The 26194-nt window shown below is 46.1% G+C and overlaps 11 protein-coding genes across 11 annotated transcripts; 5 read left to right on the top strand and 6 right to left on the bottom strand.

Annotated features, from left to right (window-relative positions):
* Positions 1 to 1746: 1746 nt before the first annotated feature.
* PAAG_12518 (hypothetical protein) lies at positions 1747 to 2081 on the bottom strand (the record flags this gene model as incomplete). Its single annotated transcript, XM_015847997.1, has 2 exons — positions 1747 to 1896; positions 1926 to 2081. The coding sequence occupies 2 exons, from the start codon at positions 2079 to 2081 to the stop codon at positions 1747 to 1749; spliced, it is 306 nt and encodes a 101-aa protein (XP_015702368.1).
* Positions 2082 to 2767: 686 nt separating this feature from the next.
* PAAG_08224 (hypothetical protein) lies at positions 2768 to 3598 on the bottom strand (the record flags this gene model as incomplete). The annotated part of the gene is made up of 1 exon (XM_002789741.2): positions 2768 to 3598. The coding sequence occupies one exon, from the start codon at positions 3596 to 3598 to the stop codon at positions 2768 to 2770; it is 831 nt and encodes a 276-aa protein (XP_002789787.1).
* A 533-nt stretch (positions 3599 to 4131) lies between these two features.
* PAAG_08223 (hypothetical protein) lies at positions 4132 to 4894 on the top strand (the record flags this gene model as incomplete). Its single annotated transcript, XM_002789740.2, has 4 exons — positions 4132 to 4188; positions 4332 to 4392; positions 4518 to 4647; positions 4792 to 4894. 4 exons carry the CDS (start codon positions 4132 to 4134, stop codon positions 4892 to 4894), a joined length of 351 nt encoding a protein of 116 aa, XP_002789786.1.
* A 727-nt stretch (positions 4895 to 5621) lies between these two features.
* PAAG_08222 (hypothetical protein) lies at positions 5622 to 7237 on the top strand (the record flags this gene model as incomplete). The annotated part of the gene is made up of 4 exons (XM_002789739.1): positions 5622 to 5823; positions 5930 to 6643; positions 6728 to 7021; positions 7158 to 7237. 4 exons carry the CDS (start codon positions 5622 to 5624, stop codon positions 7235 to 7237), a joined length of 1290 nt encoding a protein of 429 aa, XP_002789785.1.
* Positions 7238 to 7401: 164 nt separating this feature from the next.
* On the bottom strand, positions 7402 to 8396 carry PAAG_08221 (hypothetical protein; the record flags this gene model as incomplete). The annotated part of the gene is made up of 3 exons (XM_015846453.1): positions 7402 to 7475; positions 7549 to 7688; positions 7849 to 8396. The coding sequence occupies 3 exons, from the start codon at positions 8394 to 8396 to the stop codon at positions 7402 to 7404; spliced, it is 762 nt and encodes a 253-aa protein (XP_015701117.1).
* Positions 8397 to 9200: 804 nt separating this feature from the next.
* Positions 9201 to 12388, bottom strand: PAAG_08220 (hypothetical protein; the record flags this gene model as incomplete). Its single annotated transcript, XM_015846452.1, has 12 exons — positions 9201 to 9991; positions 10056 to 10095; positions 10157 to 10273; positions 10329 to 10683; positions 10746 to 10917; positions 10974 to 11066; positions 11129 to 11408; positions 11468 to 11667; positions 11751 to 12081; positions 12136 to 12161; positions 12238 to 12277; positions 12338 to 12388. 12 exons carry the CDS (start codon positions 12386 to 12388, stop codon positions 9201 to 9203), a joined length of 2496 nt encoding a protein of 831 aa, XP_015701116.1.
* A 1460-nt stretch (positions 12389 to 13848) lies between these two features.
* On the top strand, positions 13849 to 15816 carry PAAG_08219 (hypothetical protein; the record flags this gene model as incomplete). The annotated part of the gene is made up of 4 exons (XM_002789736.2): positions 13849 to 14464; positions 14528 to 15356; positions 15448 to 15700; positions 15802 to 15816. The coding sequence occupies 4 exons, from the start codon at positions 13849 to 13851 to the stop codon at positions 15814 to 15816; spliced, it is 1713 nt and encodes a 570-aa protein (XP_002789782.1).
* A 1550-nt stretch (positions 15817 to 17366) lies between these two features.
* PAAG_08218 (mitochondrial import receptor subunit tom22) lies at positions 17367 to 18117 on the bottom strand (the record flags this gene model as incomplete). Its single annotated transcript, XM_002789735.2, has 3 exons — positions 17367 to 17438; positions 17542 to 17834; positions 18006 to 18117. 3 exons carry the CDS (start codon positions 18115 to 18117, stop codon positions 17367 to 17369), a joined length of 477 nt encoding a protein of 158 aa, XP_002789781.1.
* Positions 18118 to 19088: 971 nt separating this feature from the next.
* PAAG_08217 (acetoacetyl-coenzyme A synthetase) lies at positions 19089 to 21430 on the top strand (the record flags this gene model as incomplete). The annotated part of the gene is made up of 2 exons (XM_002789734.1): positions 19089 to 19328; positions 19487 to 21430. The coding sequence occupies 2 exons, from the start codon at positions 19089 to 19091 to the stop codon at positions 21428 to 21430; spliced, it is 2184 nt and encodes a 727-aa protein (XP_002789780.1).
* A 488-nt stretch (positions 21431 to 21918) lies between these two features.
* On the top strand, positions 21919 to 23793 carry PAAG_08216 (mitochondrial-processing peptidase subunit alpha; the record flags this gene model as incomplete). The annotated part of the gene is made up of 2 exons (XM_002789733.2): positions 21919 to 22023; positions 22135 to 23793. 2 exons carry the CDS (start codon positions 21919 to 21921, stop codon positions 23791 to 23793), a joined length of 1764 nt encoding a protein of 587 aa, XP_002789779.1.
* A 982-nt stretch (positions 23794 to 24775) lies between these two features.
* On the bottom strand, positions 24776 to 25761 carry PAAG_08215 (hypothetical protein; the record flags this gene model as incomplete). Its single annotated transcript, XM_015846451.1, has 2 exons — positions 24776 to 25122; positions 25224 to 25761. The coding sequence occupies 2 exons, from the start codon at positions 25759 to 25761 to the stop codon at positions 24776 to 24778; spliced, it is 885 nt and encodes a 294-aa protein (XP_015701115.1).
* Between the last annotated feature and the right edge of the window lie 433 nt (positions 25762 to 26194).

The raw sequence follows: 26194 nt of genomic DNA, 5'->3' as shown, positions 1-26194 counted from the left end.
TGGATCCACCTCCGCACGCGCATTTCAACACATTCCCCTTTTCAGAGAAGGTGAAAAGTGATTTCGGCCCGTCAGTTTTAAGATCTCGCGGCCCAATGCCATGGAGAAAGCTTTTACATGCACATATACGACGTGGGTGGGCATGCCCATACAAGTCATTTCATAAACGTGCGGCCTATTCTTCCGAAGTGCATTCTGCGCCAGATGAGACGCGGTAATGCGGTGCTACGGTGCTACGGGATGCGGGATAGTAGTATGGTAGGTAGGCAGGGCGTTTGAAAGAAAACGCAGGTAACTAGTTCCTAAATACCGAGGAACAGGAATGAAAGAAAAGTGAAACATCTGAGTGTGAGGGAAACGGGTGCAAACTGGTCCCATTTTTTTTTTTTTTAACTTCCATCCTCCTTGGAGATTTATAAGATCATCGGTTATGCCTAACGATATCATGGATTCTCGTTGATATGATCTGTATCACCTCCCAAAACACTCGGAGATTCTATCACTCTCTCTCTCTCTTCAGCCACGCATCGAGAATACGTACATAGTAAAACTAGTTACCTCCATTCCCCCCGGTTGAACGAGTATCCAGTTTGTTCAAACGAAACAAAGAAATCAGGTTCATCATGCACATGCACAGCATCACCAATACCAGCATACGGACTCAACTGATTCATCATATTGCGTGTCTGCACGTATTTGTATCTGAACCTATGTCCGTGTTCGTGTCCATCTCCCGTGGAGGCGTTGCTGTATCCAGGTTCATCTGATGGCGTGGTATGAAACCCCTTGCATGCAATGCTACGACATAACATGCTATGACTTGGCTATTCCCAACTCGGTTCCAAGATGTTGGGCCTGATGCTATGGCACAGCTGCGTGTTGTTGCGGCTGCTGCTGCTTGATTCCATTACCTGTGAAAACTAGCTCCTATAGCCATTGTAAGAGCTACATTAACAGGTACAGCAGTCTAGTTATTGCTTGTACATCTCATCATCATGATGGGGCCGCTGGCTTCTAACTCCTGAATGTTGTTAATTCCTGCTGCAGCGCATGTTGTTTTCGGAGCATGACACATAACTACCTGAAATCCACCTCAAAGAGAAATCTAGCTCTTGAAGTACCATGTGCAATGACTACTTTATATCATGCAGTAACACATGGCATTGTCGCTGTATTCTTTGACCTTATCAAAATCAAAAGATTTCTCCGTGGGTTCTCCTCGTATTCCGGTTGATCGCTTCGTCCCAAGTATGTAAACAGGTGTATGATTATAGAAACCGGTTTGAGCTCTTTGGTAGGGCGTTTGTTAACTACAAAGGTCATCATTCGATAAGCGTCAATAGGCGTCCAAAGGCTTCCCCGTATAGCTAATTAACATCCCTAGAAACCTCAGTTGGGGTATTGCTTGCTGCATTTGAAAGCAACCGTCCCTTCTCGAAATCCTCTACCTGCGGGCCAGGCCTCTAGAGTTTTACCTCAAGATAATATCGCACAAGCTCGGGTGGTGGAAAAACTTTCACTCCCCTTTTTCACTCGTATCAAAAGTTCGTTCAAAATCATAACCAACAGAGTTCCTGACATTCCAAGTAACCAGATAACAATACTTTCAAGCATCATCCTAAGCTGCGGGGCAGACTTGCGACAAACTGCGTCATAATGGGTTAATATGTCTGGATACTTCGCAACCCGACGAGAAGAAATTAATCGCTGGCACAGATAATTCCGCATGGCCCAGTACTCCCACAATCAGTGGCGTTTCAGGTGCCTCAGCTCACCAACATCCAGTAGGAATATCGGTAAATATCTTCCATATTCTAACAACTTCAGAGACTTTGACAGAACACTCGCTCGACTGCGTTCAGTTGGCTCGAGACCCACAACAGGGGGTTGGAAATGCTATCTGTAATCTAAATAGTTTCTCGTACTTCTGAGACGTTGTTCACAAGCTCAGTCACGATCGATTGGGTTTCAAAGACACCAAGCATCAAAGCAGTGGGTAACTCCACACAGAGCGGCTGAATTTCCAAATACCCCACCTCATTTCTAGTTTTGCCCTCCTGGAAACGACTTGCTGGCTCCATTCTAGCATAGAGACTAAAAGCGGGACTTAAATTCAAACCTAATCCCTTGATCGCATAGAAATAAGTAATAACACGGTACTAGAGGGTTGTGGTGAGAACGATCCTGACGAATAACTGGAACTCCACCGAGGTTGGTTAAGTGAACTTTGTCGCTCCCAAGCAAAAGGGTTAGAGCCGGGAATACGTTGGATGTACATTTTTACGTGGTTGCGTCGCAGAGGCCGTGTCTGGGATGAAAGGCATGTATGGAGAAACTCCTCCATGATGTTCGTTGCCAGCTATATCAAATTGGGGTTTATGAATACAGTAGGAGGAATCAATTGCTTCGGTACAATGTCGGAGACCGAGGAATGGAAATCATAGTCTAGCAAATTGCGACTAGCAGAACAAACAAGACGCAAGCTGCTATCTGCAAAATGACGAAAAAACAGTCTATGGCTTATGTTAGAAACCGGATTAATTAGTATAGTATATGTGATCGAGAAAATGACATACCTTGCTTTGTGTATATAGCTGGTGTAGTTGGTGTCATTTTGCCTCTTCCAAAAGTCGCAAACAAATACGGCTCTCATCGAATATCATCCGCTGTCTAATACACATTCTCTAGTATGTTCTGTAGACCTCCAGAAAACCCAAAAATAGACATACAACCGTATACTTACAAGAATACAAACTTCATACGTGGGCTAGACTCCGCCTTCCCACCCCTTCGGCACCGCAGGCGCAACGCCTCTCCGTCTCAGATACCGCTCTAACCTCACCTCCAGTTTCGCCAATGTCCCTCTAAAATCCATACCCTCCTTGCCTTCATCCTCCCCTTCAACACCAACAGTCACCCCCTTCTTCGTCCAAATGCTCCACGATCCCATGAGACCAGCCATAATCACATCAGTGCCAAGACGGTCACCAACTACTGCAATCTCGTCAGGAGAGGATACAACCTTTTGGGCACGAAGGTGTGCAAGTATGGCAGGGTAGGAAAATGGCTTCTTTAGCGGGTGACACTTTGGCGGCGTCTTGGAACTTTCATTAGATCGAACTGCTCCCACAGGTACACCAGATCTAAAAACTGGAATTTTAAGATGGGATAAAATTGATTCCAAATGCTTTGCTTCCTCTTCATAAAGGGAGTTGCTTGGATTGCTGCCCGCCGTGTTGGAGGCAATTAGAATGCCATAAGGGTTACTGTCCATGTTGAAGGGAGAGGAAGGGTTGGTGCGGAGCGTTTTGAGCTTTTCCAAGTAGGTGGGTGGAATTATGCGAGACTCTGGAGGCGTGAGCGTGTTGTCTTTGTCGATAACGAGCGCGTGGATTTTAGGTGGGGAATCATGTCGATTCGCATCATTTGTAGCGGTGGAAAAGTATGAGGAGGGAGCAAGGTGAGCGCCCAGGTTTTCCTCTGGGAGTTGGAGGAAGGTGGGGATTGTGAGGTTTGGAACGAAGAGGGATGGGTTGCGGAATAACGTGGATATAGCAAGATTGAATGCCGGAAGGTTGGGATTGAGTGGACGCGCCATTGCTGATTGTTTTGCTCTTCGACTTAGGAGTATTTTTGCAAGATAGTGGAAATGTAGAGTGATTAGAAGTAGGAAGATAACATCAAGTAGATGGATTGGTGCCCATGATACTTAAGTGAAAGAAGAATAAAGAAAGCGAATTAGTCCAAACTAATTCCTTATGGATTGGCTGTCACCATAGGACAGATCTCTGTATGTTGGTACGCACTATGTTGTTATTGGTGATGGTGTTTGTTCGAGTGTTGTTGCGTGAATGCTGACCTTGGAAGTTAAGGATCAAAAATGCTGTTCCGAAGCTTAATTCTGCCAGCTGCTAGTTGGTTGGTCAGTTAAATTCACAGGAAGCGGTGACCACCTCTAGATACGGAGTTAGTTCTTCTGCTTGACGACAATCCAACCTCATAATTACCATGACCTGCAACTGACCCAAAAAACAATATCTGGACAGTTCTTATCGACTTATCCTAGGATATTTGCTTGTTTATTTGATTGCACATTCTGCTTACTGAGCTTGGCGCATTGTCGTTTTCAAGATGGGCAAATTAACGAGTACGATTGGTATACCCATCAAGCTCCTCAACGAGGCGCAAGTGAGTTCCGCTTCCAGCCACGCACATTCCTTTTTCAATATCCTGCCTCTTGGTCGATATTCGAAAAGATCATCTGCTCTATTATTGCGCTCAATATCCCGCATTTGAAGCGATTGCTTGCTGACCACTCCTTGCGCGCATAGGGACATGTTGTTACGCTAGAGATCACTTCGGGACAGGTCTACAGAGGAAAGCTACTTGAAGGTGCGCGCGATTACGTCCTGTTTTATACCCTTTTATTTTCCCTTGGTTTATGAGTATTGTGATGGGGAAAAGCTGTGGCCCGCGCATTGTGGATTAGTTTGTTAACTTTAGTTACGTGAACACAGCCGAAGATAATATGAACGTTCAACTCAAAGACATTACTGTTACAGCTCGTGACGGCCGTGTTTCGCATCTTGACCAGGTCTATATTCGGGGAAGCCATGTGAGATTCTTTATTGTACCAGATATGCTGAGGTAGGTATCAAAATAGTTTCCTTCCTTTGTTGACCACTCTGATAATCCACCATTCTCTTTATATTTGGACAGCTAGCTATTTATTCTCAAATTCAGCCGGTTCCATTTTGGAAATCATCACTAATTATTCCCTTCCACTGTTAGAAACGCACCCATGTTCCGGTCGAGAGGTCAACGTGGGAGAGGTGTCGGTTTGGCCCGAGGCAGAGCCACTGTCAACCGGGCTCGGGGCCAACGGAGAGGTTAAGATATACTCGTTTCCGTGATATTGGATGCTTTGGAGTTTATTTTATTTTGTTACGGATAAATCAAAACTTGCACACTTGTGGCTCTTCAGATATAGCACGACTTCGACCACTGGAATACAGGCGCCTTGTTTCTGAAGACTTCTTCGTGATGTCCTCTATCTTCACAGAATGGAGAATTACACTGAAAAGTAAAGCCGAAACGAATCTAACGGAATTGGACCCCAATATACGTAGTAGACGTTGTTAGCTGGTGAAAAAGTGGCGAGAAATGTTTGCTTACCAGACCCTTAAAAGAGGGAATAATATTCTTCAATAGCCGCTAGCTAAATTGAAGAGCTCAGCATAAATATGCTATTACCCTTTTGTTCTTGAAGCTTGATAAGAAGGTTGTAGCGCTGTAGAGATTTTCCCGAGTGAATGAGAGCTCATCCTCCTTTGCAAGTATCTCCAAAATCCAGCCCCGCAAGAAGTGGGATGACGACAGGGTTTCATACGACTGGCTGGACAATATTAAACTTGTAGTTATTTCATACTTGTATGGATATAAAATTCAATCAACCTCTAAGCTGACATCTAGCCCCTTCGGAATACAATCAGTACCCTTTCCCAGAGCGAATTCTACGAGCATGGGAATATATGGTTGTTATTTAATTAACAGCTTCCCGCAATCCTGATCCCATCCTAACCTACCTTTCTTAATCTCCCATACATCTATATAAACTCACCATGTCATCCCCGCGACAGCTCGGGAAGAAATCCTCCAATAAGACAACAGTCCCCAACATCTCAAGCCCGCGCCGCCTCCTAATTCTAACTCCCGCACCGCAATCCCACTCCATCATCCCTCCGTTTCTTCACAGCCTAACCGGAGCTGCCGTAACCCATGCGCAGCAAGCTACGAACGTCGTCCAGCTAGATGGAAGGGCAGGTGAGCTATTAAATGGATTTCCTATTAAATCAATATATGGATTCTCTCTCCCCATTGATTATCTGAACTCTCTAATCATGTTTCTCTTGCCCTTCACCTAAATTAGACCCCGCCACATCGGCGGGAGTATCATCCACGTTCGCTGGATACACTACGCATTCCCCGCTACAGATAGCGACAAAATATTACACGGCAGATATACCAATATGGGTCGACGAGCTGCCCTTACCTCCTATATCCACACCATCCCTACCGCAATCGCAGTCTACCACCGAAGAATCTATATCTCTACTGACAGAACCCCAGCTTCCCCTACAAAACGGTTCCTTAACTTGGAAATCTGAATTCCTTTCTGATGAAGCCCGTGAGGTACGGGATGTCATTGGGGCTATTATTGTCTGCATAGAGAAACCAGCCATAATACAACCAGTTCCTCGCCCCAATGGTGGCCCTGACATTTCTCAAGCTACGGAAAACGGGAATATGTGCGTACGGTATCTTAAAGAGCTGTTGAGCGTTGTTGCGGAGGTCAGGAATCGGATTGAAGAGGAACGGGGAGGAGCTGGAGAAGTTCCTGGGTTAGTTGTATTGGTGGGGAAGATTGAAGGAGGTAAAAAGGGTGAGGGAAAGGGTAGGAGTGGTGCAGAAGGGCTCGATAGCTTGGAGAACGGTGACTATGGTGATGCACAAGAACAGATTATGGAATTTAGCACTAGGTGGTGGGAAGAACAGCTGTCTGAAATGGGCCATTTTGAATTGGAAGTCGTGACTTGGGATCCAAAAGAGGAGGAGACGAAGGAGAAGAGGAATGTGTTTGGAGGTTGGTATTTTCACCTATTTATCTGTCATACCTTTCTTGCGCTTTTCTATCCATCTCCCTGCTGAATCCCGAACCTATTTGCAGAACTCGAAGGCATGGCACGAATAAGGGAAGTCTTACACACGAATGAGTGGACCTCAAGTAACCATGGAGACCTCTCTGCGAACTTCTTACTCGAGTCCGACGAAGAAAGTGGTTTTGATAAGGAAGTCAGTGAACTAGAACGTGAAATGTTTGACCTGCGGTTGGCGATTGAAAAAGGGGGTGATCACAACGGTGATAATGAAGGGGAAGGGGGCATACGCAACGACAGCGATGTAGATGAACGTCATATTGAAAACATGGATGGGTTGATGTTGAGGATGCAGGCTATTAAAGGTAAGGATGTCCCTTCTAATTTTCTTATTCAATATGGTATCAGAATCGAGGTTCGGAGTTTACTTGTTTTCTGTCCTGCCATTCCCACGACTGACTCTCATCTTCTCCACATGCGACTAATAAAACGTATATACAGATATGGCTGCGGAATTACCAGAAGCAGAAAGGAAGGTGTTTGCTGTTAAAGCTATCAATGATATTATGAAAGACATGTGAAATGACAAAAGAAATAATGGAAGAAAAAACCCAACAGAATTGTCACAAGGGGCTGGAAAGAGTCCCAAAAAAATACTTCCCTGTCACATCTAGGAAAACTGCATTATCATACATATGTCATTACATATATTCTATATATATTCTAGTACAATATATAATGTCTATCAATCCGCCTGCTTGGCGGCTCTTATCACCTTCCTTCTCTGAGACATCATATGCGTATACAAAATGTACGAACCTATATGATAAAAATAAAAAGTGTTAATGAGAAACAGTCCCGGCACATGCAAAACCAGCGCTATGAAACATACCAGGAACATAGATAACCAGAGTTGATATAAAGAACCAGGCCAAAGCTGGATGGATATCCCCTGCCGGCGTAATGACTTTGTAAATTAAGCAGCACTCGCTCGAGATCCCTATAGGATAGAGAATGAAGAAGGTATTATACCTTTCGTAAATCCCACGTTAGCTACGAAAAACACAATGAATAAATCAATATAGGAACGGCTCCTATCCCCTCTCAAATCACTGGGACACTGCAATTAATCCATTCTCCACCAGGGGAATTACTGTTGGTGGGAGGAAAAAACAACAAATAAGAAATATACCTCAACCATATCACCCACCGCGGCACCGCAGCACCGCAAAACTGCAATGTAAAAAAGCCATATCGAATACACTCCGTAACTCCCCAAGCAGCCACACAGCCAACAAACGCCCAATCGCCCAATTTCGTCACATCATTAGCACCAGCAGCATTACCAGCACCCACAACCCCCTTCTGCCGTCCAATCCTCTCTACAGAGAAAAGATACAAAACCCCCCACACAACCAGGATACGACTGGCCACCTGCAACGTGGTCGTGACGACAGAAGCGCGCACGAGTCCCACCGCTGAGTGCAGGATTTCCAGAAGCGCGAGGGACTGGGCGAAGTGGAGGAGAGGGAAAAGAGTATCAAATATATGCGCTACATTGTCGGTTGGGGTGAGAAGGGTGAGGAGGGAGATAAGGCGGACGGTTATCGTAGTCCACAGAGCGAAGGAGAGGGCATTGTAGAGTAACAGATATGCGGTGGTGGTTTTTGAGACTGGTTTGCTGGGGCGTGTGCTGCTGCTGCTGCTGCTGTTGCTCCCTGGGTTCTTCGAGACCGTCATCTTTGACGTTCCCGATTTGATATCTTTTTTCTCTTTCTACAGAGGGTGTTTCCAGGGCTCAACAGTGGTTTATATGGGGAGCTTGCTGGTTGCGCAGAATTCTCTTCTAAGTTCAATTGAGTAGAAGTATGGTGGAATTATTGGCAGTATGCTAGAAAAGTTGAAAAATAAAGTGGAGATCCAAGGAAATGCCAGCATATCTGCTGCTCAGTTACGCTGCGTGAAAACAGTCAAGACCAGAGAAGCTTTGTCGATGATAGAAAAACACAAACCGACTCTCGGCACTTGGAGCCTGAGACTTTGTAGTTTAACTAGATCGGATGCATTTACTTAATAAGCCACACCTATCAAGAAAAACTTGTAATTTGTATTTAAGTATATTATTTTCATTGAAGAGTAATAAATTCCAAATTATTAAATGAGATATTATCGAAATATCGGCGCCCCGAATTTTGTGAACATTAGCACACTGAACAAAGATAGCCAAATGAGCGTATATATATAAAAGGAAACAATCTAAGGCAATATTAGGATACTGGTATGAACTCAGTGAATCGTCCCATCGTTTCGTTTGATAAATGCCCTGTCAATCCTTGATCCCTGGCAATTTAAAATTTTGTTAACATTCGGCGAAACGTTTGCGTTGGAAAATTCGCGGAAACGCTTTTAAGAAAGAAAAAAGAAACAGGAAACGAAAGACCAAAAAGTAAACAAAATTACAACATGGCGGCATGGATTAGATAGGTTGATGGGGAGCTTCATGTCGGTCGGTCGACATTTGGTGATGAGGGCTGATCTCCAACACTACACCCCAAGGTTGACTTCTGGGACTACAGGGGGACGCCCTCCAACTCTCGTTCCTCCAATAGCGCGTTTGCCTTCAAGCTGATTAAATTGGCCGTTAGTGTCCCCAAGAGACTTCCGAGTCTTCCGCGTAATGGGAGCTAGACGAGGATAGTCTGTAGATTGACTGGCCTCGCCGATGCTGAACACAGGCGATTCCCATCTATCACCCTTGGTAGCAAGTTCCTCGTACTCTGTAGCCTTGGAGGATATACCACCTGGCAGTTTGATATCCTTGAAAAGAGAGTCAGCAGCGGTGACAGCAAGTTTGACTTTAGTGTCTCGCTTTTTCACGGCCTCTGTTTCGGCGGCTTTCTCCCTGAGCTCCATGATTTGCTTCCGTAGTGCATCGACGTAGTACGAATAAAGGTTGTGTGTTTGATCCTGGTCGTCGCGCGATGCCTCCCAAGAACGTCGCGCTTCTTTATGGACGTTGTATGCAAATTGGTCAGCTTTAGTGAAACTTTCGCTGATTTTCTTCTCCAGGACCTTCTCCACAGCGGTGCGAACGACACTGAAGAGGAGGGGCTTGAAGATCGTGAAAAGGAACTTATGTTTCGACTTCTTGAGCTTAATGTCTAGGTTTTTGACATCGACCTTGACTTTGTCGGGTTTGAATAGCCTATCAGGTGATTCAATGATAGACCCCGAAATCTGGAAGCTGAAACCCTCGCCATGCATGAGTATGTCCATCACTCCAGTATCGGTGATAGATGGGAAACCTGATTTTTTCTTGATATAGTAACTGACGTCTAAAGCACGCCTGTTAGCCTGTATCAAAACCACTAGATTTGGTAAAGGGCTGAATGGAAATACCTTTCCAGTCGGTTTGTATTCCTGTTGCTGATATCATGAGCTAAATATGGCGTTAGTTCAAGATCAAACAAAACTAGGAGAACTATACAAATATCACATACCTTATTTGTATGTTTGTTTGTAATCTTTTTACGACCCCATCGCCAATAGTTGTCGGTACTAAACTCGATGGCATTGGGCAGGAGATTGTCACTTTCAATAACGAGATTCTCGACCACCTTCATAAATAGATCAGTACATAAGTTTCAAATCGTCCAAACTGGATTCACTCACCACATCGGCCATAGGGTCGGACACCTCGATGCGTGGCAATGGAACATAGCGTATTTTCTCAAAGATGATAGGTAGGATAATATCGGTGACATCTTTCCTGAGGTGTTTCTTAAAAACCATCTTTCCGTTGGCATCATAGCCAAGATCATGGAAAAGCTTTTGTAAAGAATTGCTGAAAGCTTTGTTCAAAGGGTCTTGGTCAAACTGTTCGGCAAGGAATTTTATCTCATCCACTACGAGATTGGTATTATCGCGGTAGCGGTCACGAAGTAGGAATTGACCTTCGTCATAAAGGCTGTTCCATTGATCATTTGCTGAATCCTCCAGAACATAGCCTTGCTCTCGAAGACACTTCCTAAATTGTCGTGTTAGAATAACTATCTTTCCTAATATGATCATTGGCAGTTGAAGATGTACCTGATGAAGGTGTTCACCGATCTAAACCAGTCTTTCAATCGAGGATCCTCATCGGCGGCATGATAGAAGTCTCTGATGTAATCGAGAAGATCGCCCATTGAGGTGCTGTTCGCGAAACGTTCGAGGATTGTCCTCAACCGCCCTATCGAATCTTTGTGTTCCTCTAACAACCCTTTAACCAGGTATGTTAGTATGAGCGCAACTTGAATGGGAGATTTCACCAAGAACCTTTTATTATCGTAGCCCCCTGCTGAGAGGCATCTTTGCCATGGCCACTATAAATTTCCACAAGCGAAAGGAGAGTTTCAATTGCTTGCTGGTCTAGAATAACAAACACTATTTAGCAATGACGTAGGCAGTTTCAAGGTTTGGTAACCACTTACATTCAGAATGGCCTTGTATTTCGACAACCGTTCTTTTCAATCGCCAAATAGTTTGATCACGTCGCTCTTGAGGCATTTTCTCACGGAGAAAATTCCTCGTTTTCTCAGTAAATTCGCGGGATTGGGACTTGGCTTCTTCAGGAACATTCTCAGATACTCTTTCACGGGCAACTTGAGTTCCAGCAGTGGCACCAGAAGCTACATCAACGCCAGACTGCGGACCATCTGGACGGGCTGCTTGATCTGCAGTCTCCGCCGCTTCCTGGGCAGTTCTTTTGGCCTAGGAATGCGTAAGTAACGACTAGCCTAGAATTGGCGGAGGGTATTATGCAGGCTTACCTGCACCTTCATTTCTCCCGCCTGCGATATGAACTGAGACGCTAGCTTGTCCTTTGAGAAATCCGGCTTATCGTGCCAAACATTTCTTTCCGCCGGTTCGTCTATCCCGGCCATCTCCTCCTGTGAAGGTCTGATCTGTCCCGCCGCTCTTTGGGCAACATCACTGGCCATATCACGCATCAAAATCATCGCATCACGAACTATACATCGGTTAATCCACAGAGCATGAAGGAATATGCAGGCCAACAGGAACGGCATTACAGATGTGAAAATATATACATACGAAGCTTCCGGAACTGGCCATTGGTTATCAACAGAGTGCCTAGAGTTCTCAGTCCCTCCACAGCTTGAGAACGATCTTCTTTCAAGGCCTCTCTGTTAAACGGACTCTCTGAAGTCTCTTGGGCGGAACGGTCTCCACTATGTTCCAGGTCCCAAACAAACTCCTGCATCAAGCCGTCCTGATTTTTAACCAGGATAACTCTTTTGGCATTCTCAATCACTTCTCGCACACCTTTGATGAGGGCTTGACCTTCAGGAGACAGTTTATCAGTAGGCGAAGACAAAGCTTCCGATGCCAACAGGCTATTCAGGGCGACATCAATTTGTTTATTCTAAATTCTTGGATTAGCGTTTTCAGCTCTTGATATTGCACAAGTCTAACGTACCGATGGGATTTTTCCATTCCTGAATGCTAGAGCCGAATTTTCATTAGTGATGATGAACGGAAAGAGGGCAATGGTATTGAACGGTCGAGAGGTGCCACAAACCAGAGTAAATGCCATATAATTGTAGTTTGCGATTGATATCCTATTAGCTACAGTTAGAATTGAGGATTGGACTGGAAGAAGTTGTAGTTTTACTACGTACATTCTCCTTCAACTGCGGATCAGTAGGCACATTGACAGCGCTGCGATCCATGATGAATGAATGAATGCAGCGACTATCGCAATATTCAAGATATAACTTTAAGATATAAGTTAAAAGAGCAAATGGGACAGGCGCCTGAAGTAGCAAGTTTAGCTGGGAATTGAACAAGGGAAAATATGATAAGAAAGTGCCAGGAAGAAACCAGCCGCAATGACTCGGATAAGTTTTAATTTTTCAGGTGGATCAAACAGCACTTGGGTATCTTGATATGTATCGAGACTTGCGAATGTCCAGGTTCAAGTCAGATAAGTATTGGAACAAAAAGAAGAACACAAAAGACATGAATAAATAAGATAGCAATTCGAAATGCGAAAGCTGAACATAAGCAGGCAGAGCGCTGAACATATAGGGCGAGCCTCCAGAAGCGTGGAAGCAACAAGGGGCAAATCTTGACGTCACGGTTATGTAGCTTCGTTAGTTCCGATAATTTACCAACAAAACTAAACACGACCAAGTTCATCCATAGTTGCGGTCCAACTGTCGAATTTTCCGGGGTCACTGTCCGCATTAAAGTTTAACCAGCTTCGATGGTCATTGATATTAGACCAGAATAATGCAGGATACCTCTGTCACACAATAGCGTCAGGATGTTTCAACCTTGGAAAAATCATTATTGAGCCAATCACCTACCTGGCAAGTGGAATTGATTTACTTTTTGGTCGAAAAACCTGATTAACTAATTAAAGAACAAACACTTACATCATCATAGTTACTTTAACCCCTGTACCCTTGTCTGGCGTAGCTTGAGGTAGGAAATCAACTAAAAGAAAAGAGAGATTTGCGAAAGGATCCCTTGTCTTTCACATTTTCTGGACCACCTCTCATGCCTCTCACAGCTTCGAGACCCTCCCGAGGTCAGATCATCGTCAACCGAATAGAAAAACCTGATAGTGGTGGCTGCAGGATTGTCTTTCATTGGCGCAGAGACCAAACAGATCTTGCTCCGTTCGTTAGCGGAGTTGGAGAAGATTGCTGCTCCGGAGCCAGGGGATGCTATTTTATCAATGGAAAGGCCTTGAGAGGCATCGAGGAAGCGCCGTGAACATGTCTCTGAAAAGAAAAATTTCAATTGACTTCAAGTTGGATATCACTAAAATATAGATTTTAACTCTGAGGAATGTAATGTGAACGACCTATGCCTAATATGGTAATATCGAATTTCTTTAACCACGTGATAAATAACTACCGCGACCGCGTTTAAATTCTAACCGCGGACACAAACATCAAAGATTAACTATAATGCAACAACGCAACTCTTAAAGCCCAAGGGATGGTTTCTCCAGATGACCATTAGCTCTGCGGTTCCCTATTGCAAGGTGAAGATAACCTAGGGACAAAAATTATCTAAACCAAATTTGATATCACAGTGTAGCACTCCTCCAAAAGTGAGCAACAGGAAACGTCTCTCTCTCTATTTACCCCGCCTCATTCACACAAAGGGCAGCCTCATCATGCCTCCCTCAGCGCGACCAACTAGATATAAGGGTGCCGAACGGCAAACTCGTCTAGCTTTTACTCCCGTCTCATCTTCCTCTCCCGGATTCAGTCTTGGCATTGATAGGGCCGCAACTATGCTCTATAAAAGCACATTCAACTCCCCCGGTAACAACGGCTCACTGAAGAAAACGAAGGCACCAATTTCAAAATCTCTTCAATCAAATGAACAAGGAGATGCGTCGTCAGATGAAGAATCTATTCGTGCCCCGTCCTCCAGTCGCAGACCGTTAGAGCGGCTGATAATCGCGGATAAAGATGAGGAGGATGGAGAGGAGTCTGAAGATATTATCTGTTCGTCACCCGTGAAACGGAGGAGACGGTATGTGAGACCTGAGGTTAGAAAAGAAGACTCAACTCTGTCCTTCCGTGGTGGGCCGTTAAAGCCGTTGGTTATCAAGGATGAATGTGACGATGACGGGGAGGAGTCTGACGAAATTTTCTGCTCGTCACCAGCGAAACGGAGAAGATGGAACGTAGAGCCGGATGTTGCGAAACAAGAGACTCCACGCAACCGTGCTGAACAAGATAAGCTAGATCTAGAGGAGGATCTTGAGGATCTTCGCGATTCTGGTATGGATTCGATAAATTTTTTTGTGGTTTATTTAATATTTTAACTAAAAGATTTGGCTACAGTAACTACAAGGACAAGGACTCGTCGAGGGGTGGCGGACAAGGCTAAGCTGAAGCGTCAAAGTCAGCTGGAGGTTCTCAGACGCCGAAGGGCAGGTGAAAAAACGGAAGTGGTGTCTGTGAACTCATCCGGAGATGAATCTGAGGCGGCGCAATCAGAACCAAATGGAAATAAATCTCCTTCAGAAGAGGAAGAAGAGGGATCATGGTTCAATCAGAATGAGGATAGCGACATTGAGCCTCCCGTCCCAGAAGACCTTGACAAGTACGATGAAGATTTCGTCGACCAAGATGATGAGGGAGCACTGGGCGCCCCTGACGAACTCAACAATATCCCATTCGAATTTACAAGACACCGATACAAGCGCTTAAGAGATCATTTTAAAGACGTCGTTGAGTGGATGGTGCACAACAAACTGAACCCCGCATTCCCGCGTGACGATGTCGTCTACCGTGTTGCCTTCAGCAAAGTCAAGGACGAAGTCACAGGTCTTGCAGGATCGCAACTTATATCTTCAGCCTGGAACAGAGACTTTAGAAAATCTCTTGAAGCCAGGCCAGGGATCTATGTCTCGGGATACCCCCTCTCGTTGGGTCATTCCTGCGACGCCTGTAACAAAACCAACCATCCCGCCTCCTTCGATATCAGATTCGATGGCAAACCCTACCTCCTCGAAACACTAGATCCCATTTCTGACGACGAATCGGACGGATCGGATAGCGTCGAGGGCGATACGGATGCCGATGAGGGCAGCGAGCGTCCTGGTTCAGGAAATATAGACCGGGAGGGCAACGAGATCCCGGATGCCAGCATCCACTTTTACCTAGGAAGGTATTTAAATCAATACCAAAAATAAAACTTCTATTCCCCCTAACCTTCCAAATTCCCCATATACTAACTCACCACCATCTGTCTCACTCAGACACTGCAAAACCAAAGCCGTAATGGCCCACACACTCATCCACTGGCGCTATCACCTCAACGAGTGGATAATCGACTACCTCCGGCGTAAGGGAGTATTTGCCGACCACGAGGTCCTGGGCCGCGAGCACTGGAGTCACAAACGACGAACCAAGTACTCCAATCAGGTGGTGGATGCGATGGAGGAAGATGGGGAGATTAATCGGCTCTGGCGCGATTTTAATACCAATTTGAAGACTGCAAGAGAGGCGAAGGTATGTTATTTTCTCAGCTTTTTTTATTTTCCTTTTGGACCGCATACATCCTTCTCCTCGCCTATGGTGTGTATATCTGACATACGAATCTTCAATTTCAGGAATCCCGATGGTGAAAAATCATTCTCTTCAATTTCTTTTGATTTTATCCCTTTGATATATTTTCTTATAACCAAGAAAATCATCATACTCCTTTTAAAACCTAGGCACTTCGCAAGATATCAAGCAGTAGTGTGAAATAAAACTTGCGCACCCCTCTTCTTAAAATAATCTATCATCTTGGTTTCCAGGAGGGCAATTCCCTCACCATCACGACACTTTAGTATACCCGAATCATTTCAACCCCCCTCCCCTTGTTCAGCACATTCTCCCCATTCTTTCCAACCCCTCAAACCAACCAACCGCCCATATACCACCTAAGTAAATTTCCTTACTAGACCCTCTCAATATGAACGTACTTCTACTACTTTCTCCCGTCACCTACGCGAGTCATGATTCTCATCTTCTTATGCATGCTCTCACAAAACATTATACGTACGTACTGTCCAACCGAACGCCAGCATTTAAATATACGTATTTCTTCATAAGATTGCATCCATATCAGATATATTCGATATGTACATGCACACGCATACGTTGTGGGATGGTTTGCACGTAATCAGCCATAAAACGGCTGCACACCTCTGAACCCAAATGCTTGTGTAGATGTAATAATTGACGTTGTGAAAAATGGGAACCTGAATTTAGGAAGAGCATTTGACGTAACATGGATAAACTGAATCTCGACGTATGGCGATAATATATAAGTGGGTATGTGTGTGTGTGTGTGTATGAGGAGAAACATATGCCAGATTTCAAATATTGAATATCAAAGGTGTAATTTGAGGTGTAAGTAGGGCTACATGGTTTAAAATTGACCGAAGGAAATGACAGAAAAAGAAATGCCATGAGAAAAGACGTAAAATAAAAGCAGACGTAGGAGAAAGGAGATTTAGAGTGTGACAGATAACAGAGTACGGAAAAGCAACAGGCTAGATAGATACAAGTTGAATGAACTGATTGATGATATGAAATGTTGGTTTGGATGCAAGGTAAATCAGAGGTAGGGGGAAGAAGAAGGCGATGGTTGTTAAAGGTTTTGTACGCCTCTTTTTAGGTTAGAGAGATTGCACCACCCTCACCACCGCTCCTAAATGGCAGCAGGGTGGAAAGAGAGTGATACATTCGAAGGAGATCGTTTTTCCTGCATACCATTCCCTCATATTACCCTTCAAATTTCCACCCATCGTCTATATGTCATCATAGTCTGCCCCTAAACATAAAGTTGTTTTCATGCGCCGCAGGAAGACAAAATAAACAAGCCAGAGATAAACGTTGGTTGTTGAAGAGATGAAACGAATCGGCCACCGTTGTAAATACCATATCGCGAACTTGATAAGTCGCAATATAAGGCATCCCAAGATCAAATGTTATACCACTTCAAGAAAAGGGAAAAAAAAAAAAAAAATCTCCGGGTTAGTTTTGTCTTCTTTGCACTCGTGATGAAAATCTGCTGGTTCGGTATATATTTTTCTTTTCAAAATTCCCACTCTGGGTAATGCATCCCCTTATTTATTTAATTCCATCTCCTGTTTCCTGTTCGCTATTCCTCGCCTCTTGACCGTATCTACAACGCTGCCTGTCCCTCATGCTTTCCCTCAGGATTGGTCAGGGAACTCGTAGCACCCGGCGTCAACATCTGGAGAGTGAAAAGCGAAATCAGTAATCAATACCCTCCACGTATTTCTCATGACACTTTATCGTCAAAAGACCTTCTGAACCGGCAGATAAATGAATCATACCTCATTAGCACCCTTAATCATCCCTTGCTCCCTCTCCATTTGTACATATTGTTGCTCCTCAGCTAGAGCCAAGGCCCAGGGGACACCCAGGAGGAAGGCACTCGTGCTCAGAACCCAGAGCGTCTTTCCGCCGAATGAGACGGTGGATTTGGCAAATGAGGCGAGTGAGGAGAAAGAGTTGGAGATTCTGTGTCGGGACTGTGGTGGGATGATATCCTTTAGGGCGGCGATTCTTTCATACAGTGACTCGTCCTCTGGCAGGGCGTCGTAGGATTCGGTGGAGAATTCGGAGTCTGTGGGGTTTCGGAAAAGGGAGATATAAGTTAGTTAATGGATACTTTGATTCGATATAGATTGATATTTAAAGAGATATTCGATGTAGAAATGTATAATAGATGAAGACAATTGTGCTGTGGTATTGTAAAAGATGGCGGAAGAGACTCATTTAACGGGTTGCAACGCACCTGTATCTGTGAAGTCGTCGTCGTCGTCGTCGCTTTCGAAGAGAGCCCCGCTCTTGGGCTGAGCAGGCTTCTCTTTGAAGTGTTCGTCCTCAACTTCCTGGAGCTTAACCATTGTGAAAAACTAAACGGGGACAAAAAATTACAAGAGATAAATGAATATTTTCCAAATAGGAAGACAAGGAGTTAGAGAAAGTGGCAATAGTGATCTCCTTGAAAAGTGCGGAGTAACGATGTCGTGTGTTCTGCGTTGAAGTTGAAGCCGATATCGAATGGTTGATGGATGTCCTTTTTTTTTTTTTTTTTGGGTCGTAGGTCAATGGTTTGGTAACTGACTGGTTACAAGCGGCAATGACGGAACTGCTTAGATAAGCATCCCATCTTTTCTTCCCAACGTTTCTTCCAGAATATTTTCAAGCAATCAATGGATCCTATGAATGGAATATGGCTCTCCAACGGATCCAAGCAGCTAGAATGTTAGACGGTACAAACAACTGTTGTTTACCAGTAGAACCCCCAAGCCCCAGGGAATAATAACGGATTGCTTCTACATATTTCACCCTCCGAGCATTTCATATGCACATCCGGTCATTACCCCCATTCTCTGGAAGCTAGGATGCTAACCAACCCTAGGCCCTTGTAGTTAAATAAAACCAAGTGAGATTTTGGTGAGATCACTTCCGCAACAGCTCCATGCCTGTAAAACCTGGGGCGGGGGGGGGAAATGAGAACTGCAAACCAGAGTACCACTATCATAGACATGGCAGACATAATTATCACATGTGGCCAGCCAGGATAACTTCTCTCCTGACTAAGCACCAATCGCCGAGTCGGCGATTTTGCCACGCTCGAGAATGAAAATGCCAACGCCGGCGGAAAATGAACAAACACTCCGGTTCCAACCAGCGCTGCTAGCTCCAGCGCGGTGAAACTGTCAAAACCTTGGGATTGTCCCGCCCACTCTGGTGACTCAGCTTTACCTATATATAACATATAACCAGGCAATTGTTCGCTATATATCTGGGTGAAATCTGAAGGTTGTGAAGTACTGCATCGTGAAGTTCTTTCCGTATCCCCATTTCCACAATGCCGTCAATGGACTATGCCCAAAGCAATGGCCTTGCTACTCCTGCTAAAGAGCTCTGGAGGCCTTCGTTCCCCGAATCCACCGAGATCTACAAGTTCATGTCCCTCGTGAGCCAGAAATACGGCTTGAGCTTGAACAGCTATCATGACCTGTGGGAGTGGAGTGTTAACGAGCCTGCTAAATTTTGGGAGGAAGTATGGCACTTTACGGGAGTCAGAGCGCGAAGGACTTATGATAAGGTATGCACAATGCATAGTTCTCAAATTCCTTCATCAATTTTTAGCTCCATTGGCAAAATTTTGTAACCTTCAGTCTTCATCTCCCCTCTTACCCCTCCCCGCTCGCGAGCATTATTCCCCGAAAAAGCAATAAACTGACTTCCCGCCGCCCCCTCCAGGTTCTAGACAATGATACGCCTCTGTTCCCCAAACCAGTCTTTTTCGAAGGCAGCCTCCTCAATTTCGCCGAGAATCTCCTCTTCCCTGCAAGTAACCCCAATGAAAACTCAGTGGCAGTTATAGCTGCAACCGAATCTACCCGGGAGTACATCTCGTGGAAGGATCTTCGGGAACGAGTTCGACGCTGTGCGCTATCTCTCCGGGAAGCAGGCGTGGTCAAGGGAGACCGGATTGCTGGCTTCGTTGGCAATCATGCGGACGCAGTGATTGCCATGCTTGCAGCTACCTCCATGGGAGCCTTGTGGAGTGCCGTCTCAACTGATACAGGCGTACATGCTGTGCTGGAACGGCTGCGCCAGATTGAACCGGTCGTGCTCTTCGTTGACAATGCGTCCCAATACAACGGCAAAGTCCATCCAACACAGTCCAAAATCGTGGAGTTGACAGCGAACCTAGATTCATTGCGCTATATCGTGGTATTTGAAGCCATAAAGGGGTACGATTTCGATATAGAATCGATCAAATCACCAAATGGCAGGGCCATAACTTTCTCCGACTTCCTGGCTTCCTCGCAAGATTCGACTCTGCCATTGGAATTTGAGCCCCTCCCGCCAGACCACCCAGTCTACATCCTTTATTCATCGGGTACAACCGGTGCCCCTAAACCAATCGTCCACGGTGCCCTTGGTACACTCTTGCAGCACAAGAAAGAACATGTTCTCCATGGTGATATTGGACCTGATGATCGACTGTTCTACTTCACAACAACCACCTGGATGATGTGGCACTGGCTTTTATCTGCGCTGGCAAGCGGCGCCAGCATAGTGGTTTACGATGGTTCCCCCTTCCGGCCCTTAGACCCAGAAGATGGGAAAGGGGATATGGCCATGGCCCGCCTCATCGACGAATTGCAGATAACCCACTTTGGGACTTCTGCAAAGTACCTCTCAGTCCTAGAGCAATCTCTGCTAAACCCCTCCAAACACCCTCACAGACCCGTATCTTTGCGAACTCTGAAAGCTATTTTCAGCACCGGATCACCACTGGCCCCTTCAACCTTCGATTATGTATACTCTCATATCCACCCCGATATAATGCTAGGTTCCATCACGGGTGGCACAGATATCATCTCCCTCTTCGGCGCTTCCTGCCCCATCCTCCCCGTCCATCGTGGGGAGATCCAATGTCGCGGTCTTGGCATGGCAGTTTCTGTCTACGACTACACTGGCAAGGATATCAGCTCCACAAATGACGCGGGTGATCTAGTGTGCACAAAGGCCTTCCCAGTGCAGCCTGTCATGTTCTGGCCGCCAGGCCCCATCGGCGAAGAGAGGTATCGAAAGAGTTACTTTGACGTCTTCGGGCCATCAACATGGCACCACGGCGATTTCGTGAAACTTAACCCCAAAACGGGCGGGTTGGAGATGCTAGGGCGAAGTGACGGCGTTCTCAAGCCTGCTGGCGTCAGATTTGGAAGCGCGGAGATATACAATGTTATCCTTAAGCATTTTGCCTCCGAGGTTGAAGATTCGTTGTGTATCGGCCGCAGACGCAATGGGATCGAGAACGACGAAACTGTCGTGCTCTTTGTTAAGTTGTTACGACCGCCCGCCTCATCGTCACCCTCCGCTCCGGGTTCCGCATCATCGTCCGCGGTTTCAACCCCAGAGACGGCCAATGGTAGTTGTCATACAGGCTCTGAGAAACTGCTCATGCCCCCGGATCTCGCTAGCCGCATACAAGCTACTATCCGTCAGGAGCTTAGCGCACGACATGTACCTGTCATTGTAGATGCATGCCCTGAAATCCCTGTGACAACCAATGGGAAGAAGGTTGAAAATGCTGTTAAACAGATACTCTGTGGGTTGAATATTAAAACGGGTGCAAGCGTGGCTAATGCGGAGTGCCTGGAATGGTATCGGAAATGGGCTGCGGAGCACTGATGCGTTAATCATTTATACCAATTTCATGTCGACATTCTTTTCTTTCTTTGATAGTTAATAGTTGAGAGACAGCGATGTTAACATAGAACAGTTAAACGTATAGATAAACACTTTATAGGAAATACAGAATACAAATAGTGCTCATACCTTGTAGGAATTCACTCAAAGGACGCGCATCACGACAAAACAACGCGCTGCTTTGCCGTCTTCTCATTGGCTGAGCAGGTTTCGTGTCTATTTGGCGATTCGTTTTAAAATTGACATCTCATCAAGGTCCAAAATAGCCGAAAAGCCATAATCCCGCCCGCCGCCTTTTGGCAGTTGGTTTGCTGTATGGATGACTAAGCCACAACGTTTCTGCCCGAAAACGGTCAAACCATCTAAAACTCCACTAAAGTTCCAACGTTTTTGGCATCTTGGACGCAGACAACTTCTGGAATAGACCCTTTGTACATCTCTGGACCTGATTCCAGCAACGCCTTTGGATCATGCGTCGTTTAGCAACTAGGGCCATTGCTCCGGCAAGACCCTTTATGCGCACTCCACGGTCGCTTTGCAGAGCATTTTCCTCCCGCATCGAAACCCAATCCAAGGTACGTAAGCTGCCTTCTTCCGTCTCAGTATATCCCCGAACGCCCTCTGCATTTCCGGCATGGCACGGAGATGTAAATCGCTGACGAAAGGCCTTTTAAACTCCTATATAGGATCCCGTGGAACTCGACCAAGTAACTTCCCTCCCAAACGGTCTTCGAGTAGCTACAGAGTCTCTCCCGGGCCCCTTCGCCGGTGTAGGGGTCTATATCGATGCAGGCTCCCGCTACGAAGATGACAGCCTCCGTGGCGTCAGTCACATCATTGACAGACTAGCATTTAAGTCGACGTCGAAAAGGACGGCGGATCAGATGGTTGAGGCTCTGGAGAATCTGGGAGGGAATATACAATGCGCATCGGCTCGGGAGTCACTCATGTATCAATCTGCCAGCTTCAATTCGACGGTTCCAACCACTCTTGCCTTGCTGGCAGAGACGATTCGGGATCCATTGATTACAGATGAGGAGATACAGCAGCAGTTGATGGTGGCGGAATATGAAATCACGGAACTCTGGGCGAAGCCGGAGATGATTCTGCCGGAGTTGGTGAATATTGCGGGGTATAAGAATAACACATTGGGAAATCCTCTGTTGTGTCCGAGAGAGAGGTTGGGCGAGATCAATAGGGGCGTTGTACAAAAGTATCGGAACACGTTCTTTAAGCCGGAGCGGATGGTGGTGGCCTTTGCGGGCGTCGCGCATCAGGATGCGGTGAAATTGACAGAGCAGTACTTTGGGGATATGAAGCGGGATAAACCTGTGCTTTTCGGGCATGGGTCCGAAACCACCCTTTCTAAAGAGGAACTGAACTCATTACCTTCTCATTCCCCATCTTCCACCACTTCAACAGCTTCCACCAGTCCATCCACCCCACCTCCTCCATCACCATCGTCTTCCGCCTCATACAAAACCGGCGGAGTCCTATCCCACATCCCCTTCCTTAAATACCTATCAACCTCTTCCCCCCACAGCGCCTCCGTCTCCCCCCTCGATACCTCCCTATTGCACCCTTTCACCCCAAACCTCCATAGACCCTCCCATTACACAGGCGGCTACCTCTCCCTCGCCCCAATCCCCCCACCAGCCAATCCCGCCCATCCAGCCCTAAGCCACATCCACGTTGCCTTCGAAGCCCTCCCCATCTCCTCACCAGACATCTACGCCCTCGCCACCCTCCAAACCCTCCTAGGCGGCGGCGGCTCCTTCTCCGCCGGCGGCCCAGGCAAGGGCATGTACTCCCGCCTCTACACCAACGTGCTAAACCAACACGGCTGGGTAGAGAGCTGCATGGCCTTCAACCTCAGCTACACGGACAGCGGCCTGTTCGGCATTTCCGCCTCCTGCATCCCCTCCCGTATTAGCGCGATGGTCGAAGTTATCTGCAAAGAGCTGCATGCCCTGACCACCGAGTCGCGTTTCTCCGCCCTGCAACCTGCGGAGGTTAACAGGGCCAAGAACCAGCTCCGCTCCTCGCTGCTCATGAATCTTGAGTCGCGCATGGTGGAGCTGGAGGATCTGGGGAGACAGGTGCAGGTGCATGGGCGGAAGGTTGGTGTGCATGAGATGTGTGCGCGGATTGATGCTTTGACTGCTGAGGATCTGCGGAGGGTGGCTAAACAGGTATTTGGGGGTCATGTTCATAATAAGGGGCAGGGAACAGGGAAGCCTACCGTCGTCGTGCAGGAGGGGATGGTGGAAGGGTCGGAGTTGTATCCGATTACCTCCGAGCAGGTGCAGGAGCAGATTGCGATGTGGAAGTTGGGGAGGAGTTAAGAGCTGTTAGATGGATTGTATACAGACGCTTTATGCTGATTTCATTGAATTCTTTTCTTTTCCTTGTGCTCTTCGTGAAGTGTTTTTGATTTACTAATCTCTTCTTTTCTCCTTATGTTTTAATTTTAGATAGACCGGGTTATTATGTTGCCTTTTCAGATGTCGCCATTTTTGTAGGTTTGATGTGGTAATATGTATATGTACAGTACTGTCGATGAACAGGTGTGAATTTGCAGTGGATTATGTATAGGTCTCTTCTTCATCTTACTTTTCGAAAATGTGTGATTGTGGCTTTTGTTATTATGTTGTATTTTATATGCTCTCTTCTATTGTAGCGTGAGATAACTAACTGATTATGACTGCAAAAGACTTGTAACCCCAATTCTGCCACAGTGTCTATGCCTTGCTACTGTTGGATATGCCACCACAAGGAAAGTTATTAGGTTATGAACAGAAGCTCTTCTGACACAATTCCATTTTTCCATGCGTCCTAGCCTCCATATAGAGCTACAATCAATCCCCAGTTACACACAGTGTAGTGTCGAGGAATGACTCTAGCAAGCTTAAGAATATATATATATATATATATATATATTGAAAAAAAAAAAAAAAGAAGGGGGGGAACCCACCCAAACACACACGAGCGCCTTAGCTCTGGTTATCAAGTGCAAATAGTATCTATCATACAATCAACCGCTGTAAATCATCAAAATTATCGCTTTGTCCCTTTTATTGACATAAAAACGCCTCGTCCTGTGTCACTAGCAAAACGCGCATAAATAGGCATATAGAAAGCAAACCTTCCCTTGATGTTATCAAGAATCATTCAGGAGCCTTTATCGGACTGCGCCATCAAGGTTGAGTTTCCTGGGGGTTGGGAATGTCACCATATGCCATGTTGTTAAATGTTTTTCAGTCGTAAAATAGATTCTCTCTCCCTTCCACACATCGTCACCACCCCTTCTCTTACCCCATCCCAAGATCATTCCGCCTCCGGCACCCCAACCACAACATCCAAGTAAATCGCCATATCCTCCAATTCATCCGGCATATACCAGTGCTCGAGTTCATCGTACAGCATGAATGTGACATTCCACCCAAGCTTCTCCAGCGTCTTCGCGCCCTCTTCCCCATACTGCGGTTTCAAATGCGTGTCCAACGCTCCATGTGCGATCCACAGGTGTGTCTTTGGAAGCGTGATCTGCTGCCAGTCAACGACATTAATTGGCGGGATACCCAGTACATTCTCACGGAACCAATTAGCCGCGCTAACCGCCACCTTGGGATCAGTGCTTCGAAGCCACCCATTCTCTCCATCCTCCTCGAGATCTTGATTCCCGGTGTCATCAACAACAACACCATCACCATCTCCCACCGCCCTCTCCCTCCCAGCAAACGCCATCAACTCCTTCTGAAATGCCAACACCCACTCATTGCCACACACCCCCCCAACGCCTCCCCAGCCTCAACCGTATCAAAGCTCATCGCAGCTGCCAATGCAACCACAGCTCCCTGACTCAACCCCCCCACAACTACCTTACCCACCCCACCTACAATCGCAGCCTCCTCCTTCACCAGCTTCAGCAAATAATTCACCGAACTCCGCAAGCCCTCCCGCTGCAGCTCGTACTGTTTCTCATACGGCGGGTCCAGGCTCACCACGTCAAACCACTGTGGCATCATCATGTTGCCAGAGAAGGTGGAGAGGCCCATCTTCGCACCGGGGAAGACAAATTTGACACCCGGGAAGCGCTGGGGGAGGGTTGAGAGGGGATGTTTGGATGTAGAGGGGGAAATGGGGAGGGGAAGGGTGATGAATTCAGTGCTGAAGTCGAGGGAGGAGTCGCCACGGCCGTGGAGGAGGATTAGAGTGTGTGTGTGCGGGCCGCGGGGGGGGATTGTGGTTGGTTTTGGGAAGGGGAGTGGGGAGGGGATTGTTGGTGACGGGGTGGTTTGTTGTTGCGCCATGGCCTCGGTTGTTTCTTTTGAGCTTTTTCTGGGGGGTTTATTCAATTTTTTTTTTTTTAATATTTTTATTTAATTATTTAATTTTTTTTTAATTCCAATTTTTTTTTTCGGGTTCACTTTGTATGGAGTTCCTGAACACCAAACGTGTGATCTGCAGATCTTCTCAAGGTTCCCGTTTGCTTGACAGGGTTCTGGCAGATCTTGCTCGAGTTCCCTGCAGAACAAGATATGCGCAACCCTCCTTTTCTCTCCCAAGGTATAGGGGCAACAGTCTTTCTGGTCATGAATGAAGCAAACAAACAAAGGGATGAATGTGACCCTGAGTGGCCCTCTGCTTAAATTCAAATGTAATAGACTGCAGACTCTGAGATCAGAGGTATATTTGTTGATACTTACATGAGCCTTGAGTACGGTTGATTATATGATCCCCCAT

This window comes from Paracoccidioides lutzii (genome assembly GCF_000150705.2).
Source record: "Paracoccidioides lutzii Pb01 unplaced genomic scaffold supercont2.31, whole genome shotgun sequence".
Taxonomy (NCBI): domain Eukaryota; kingdom Fungi; phylum Ascomycota; class Eurotiomycetes; order Onygenales; family Ajellomycetaceae; genus Paracoccidioides; species Paracoccidioides lutzii.
The sequence above is the reverse complement of the archived record's forward strand: the minus strand, read 5'-3'. Positions and strand labels throughout refer to the sequence as shown.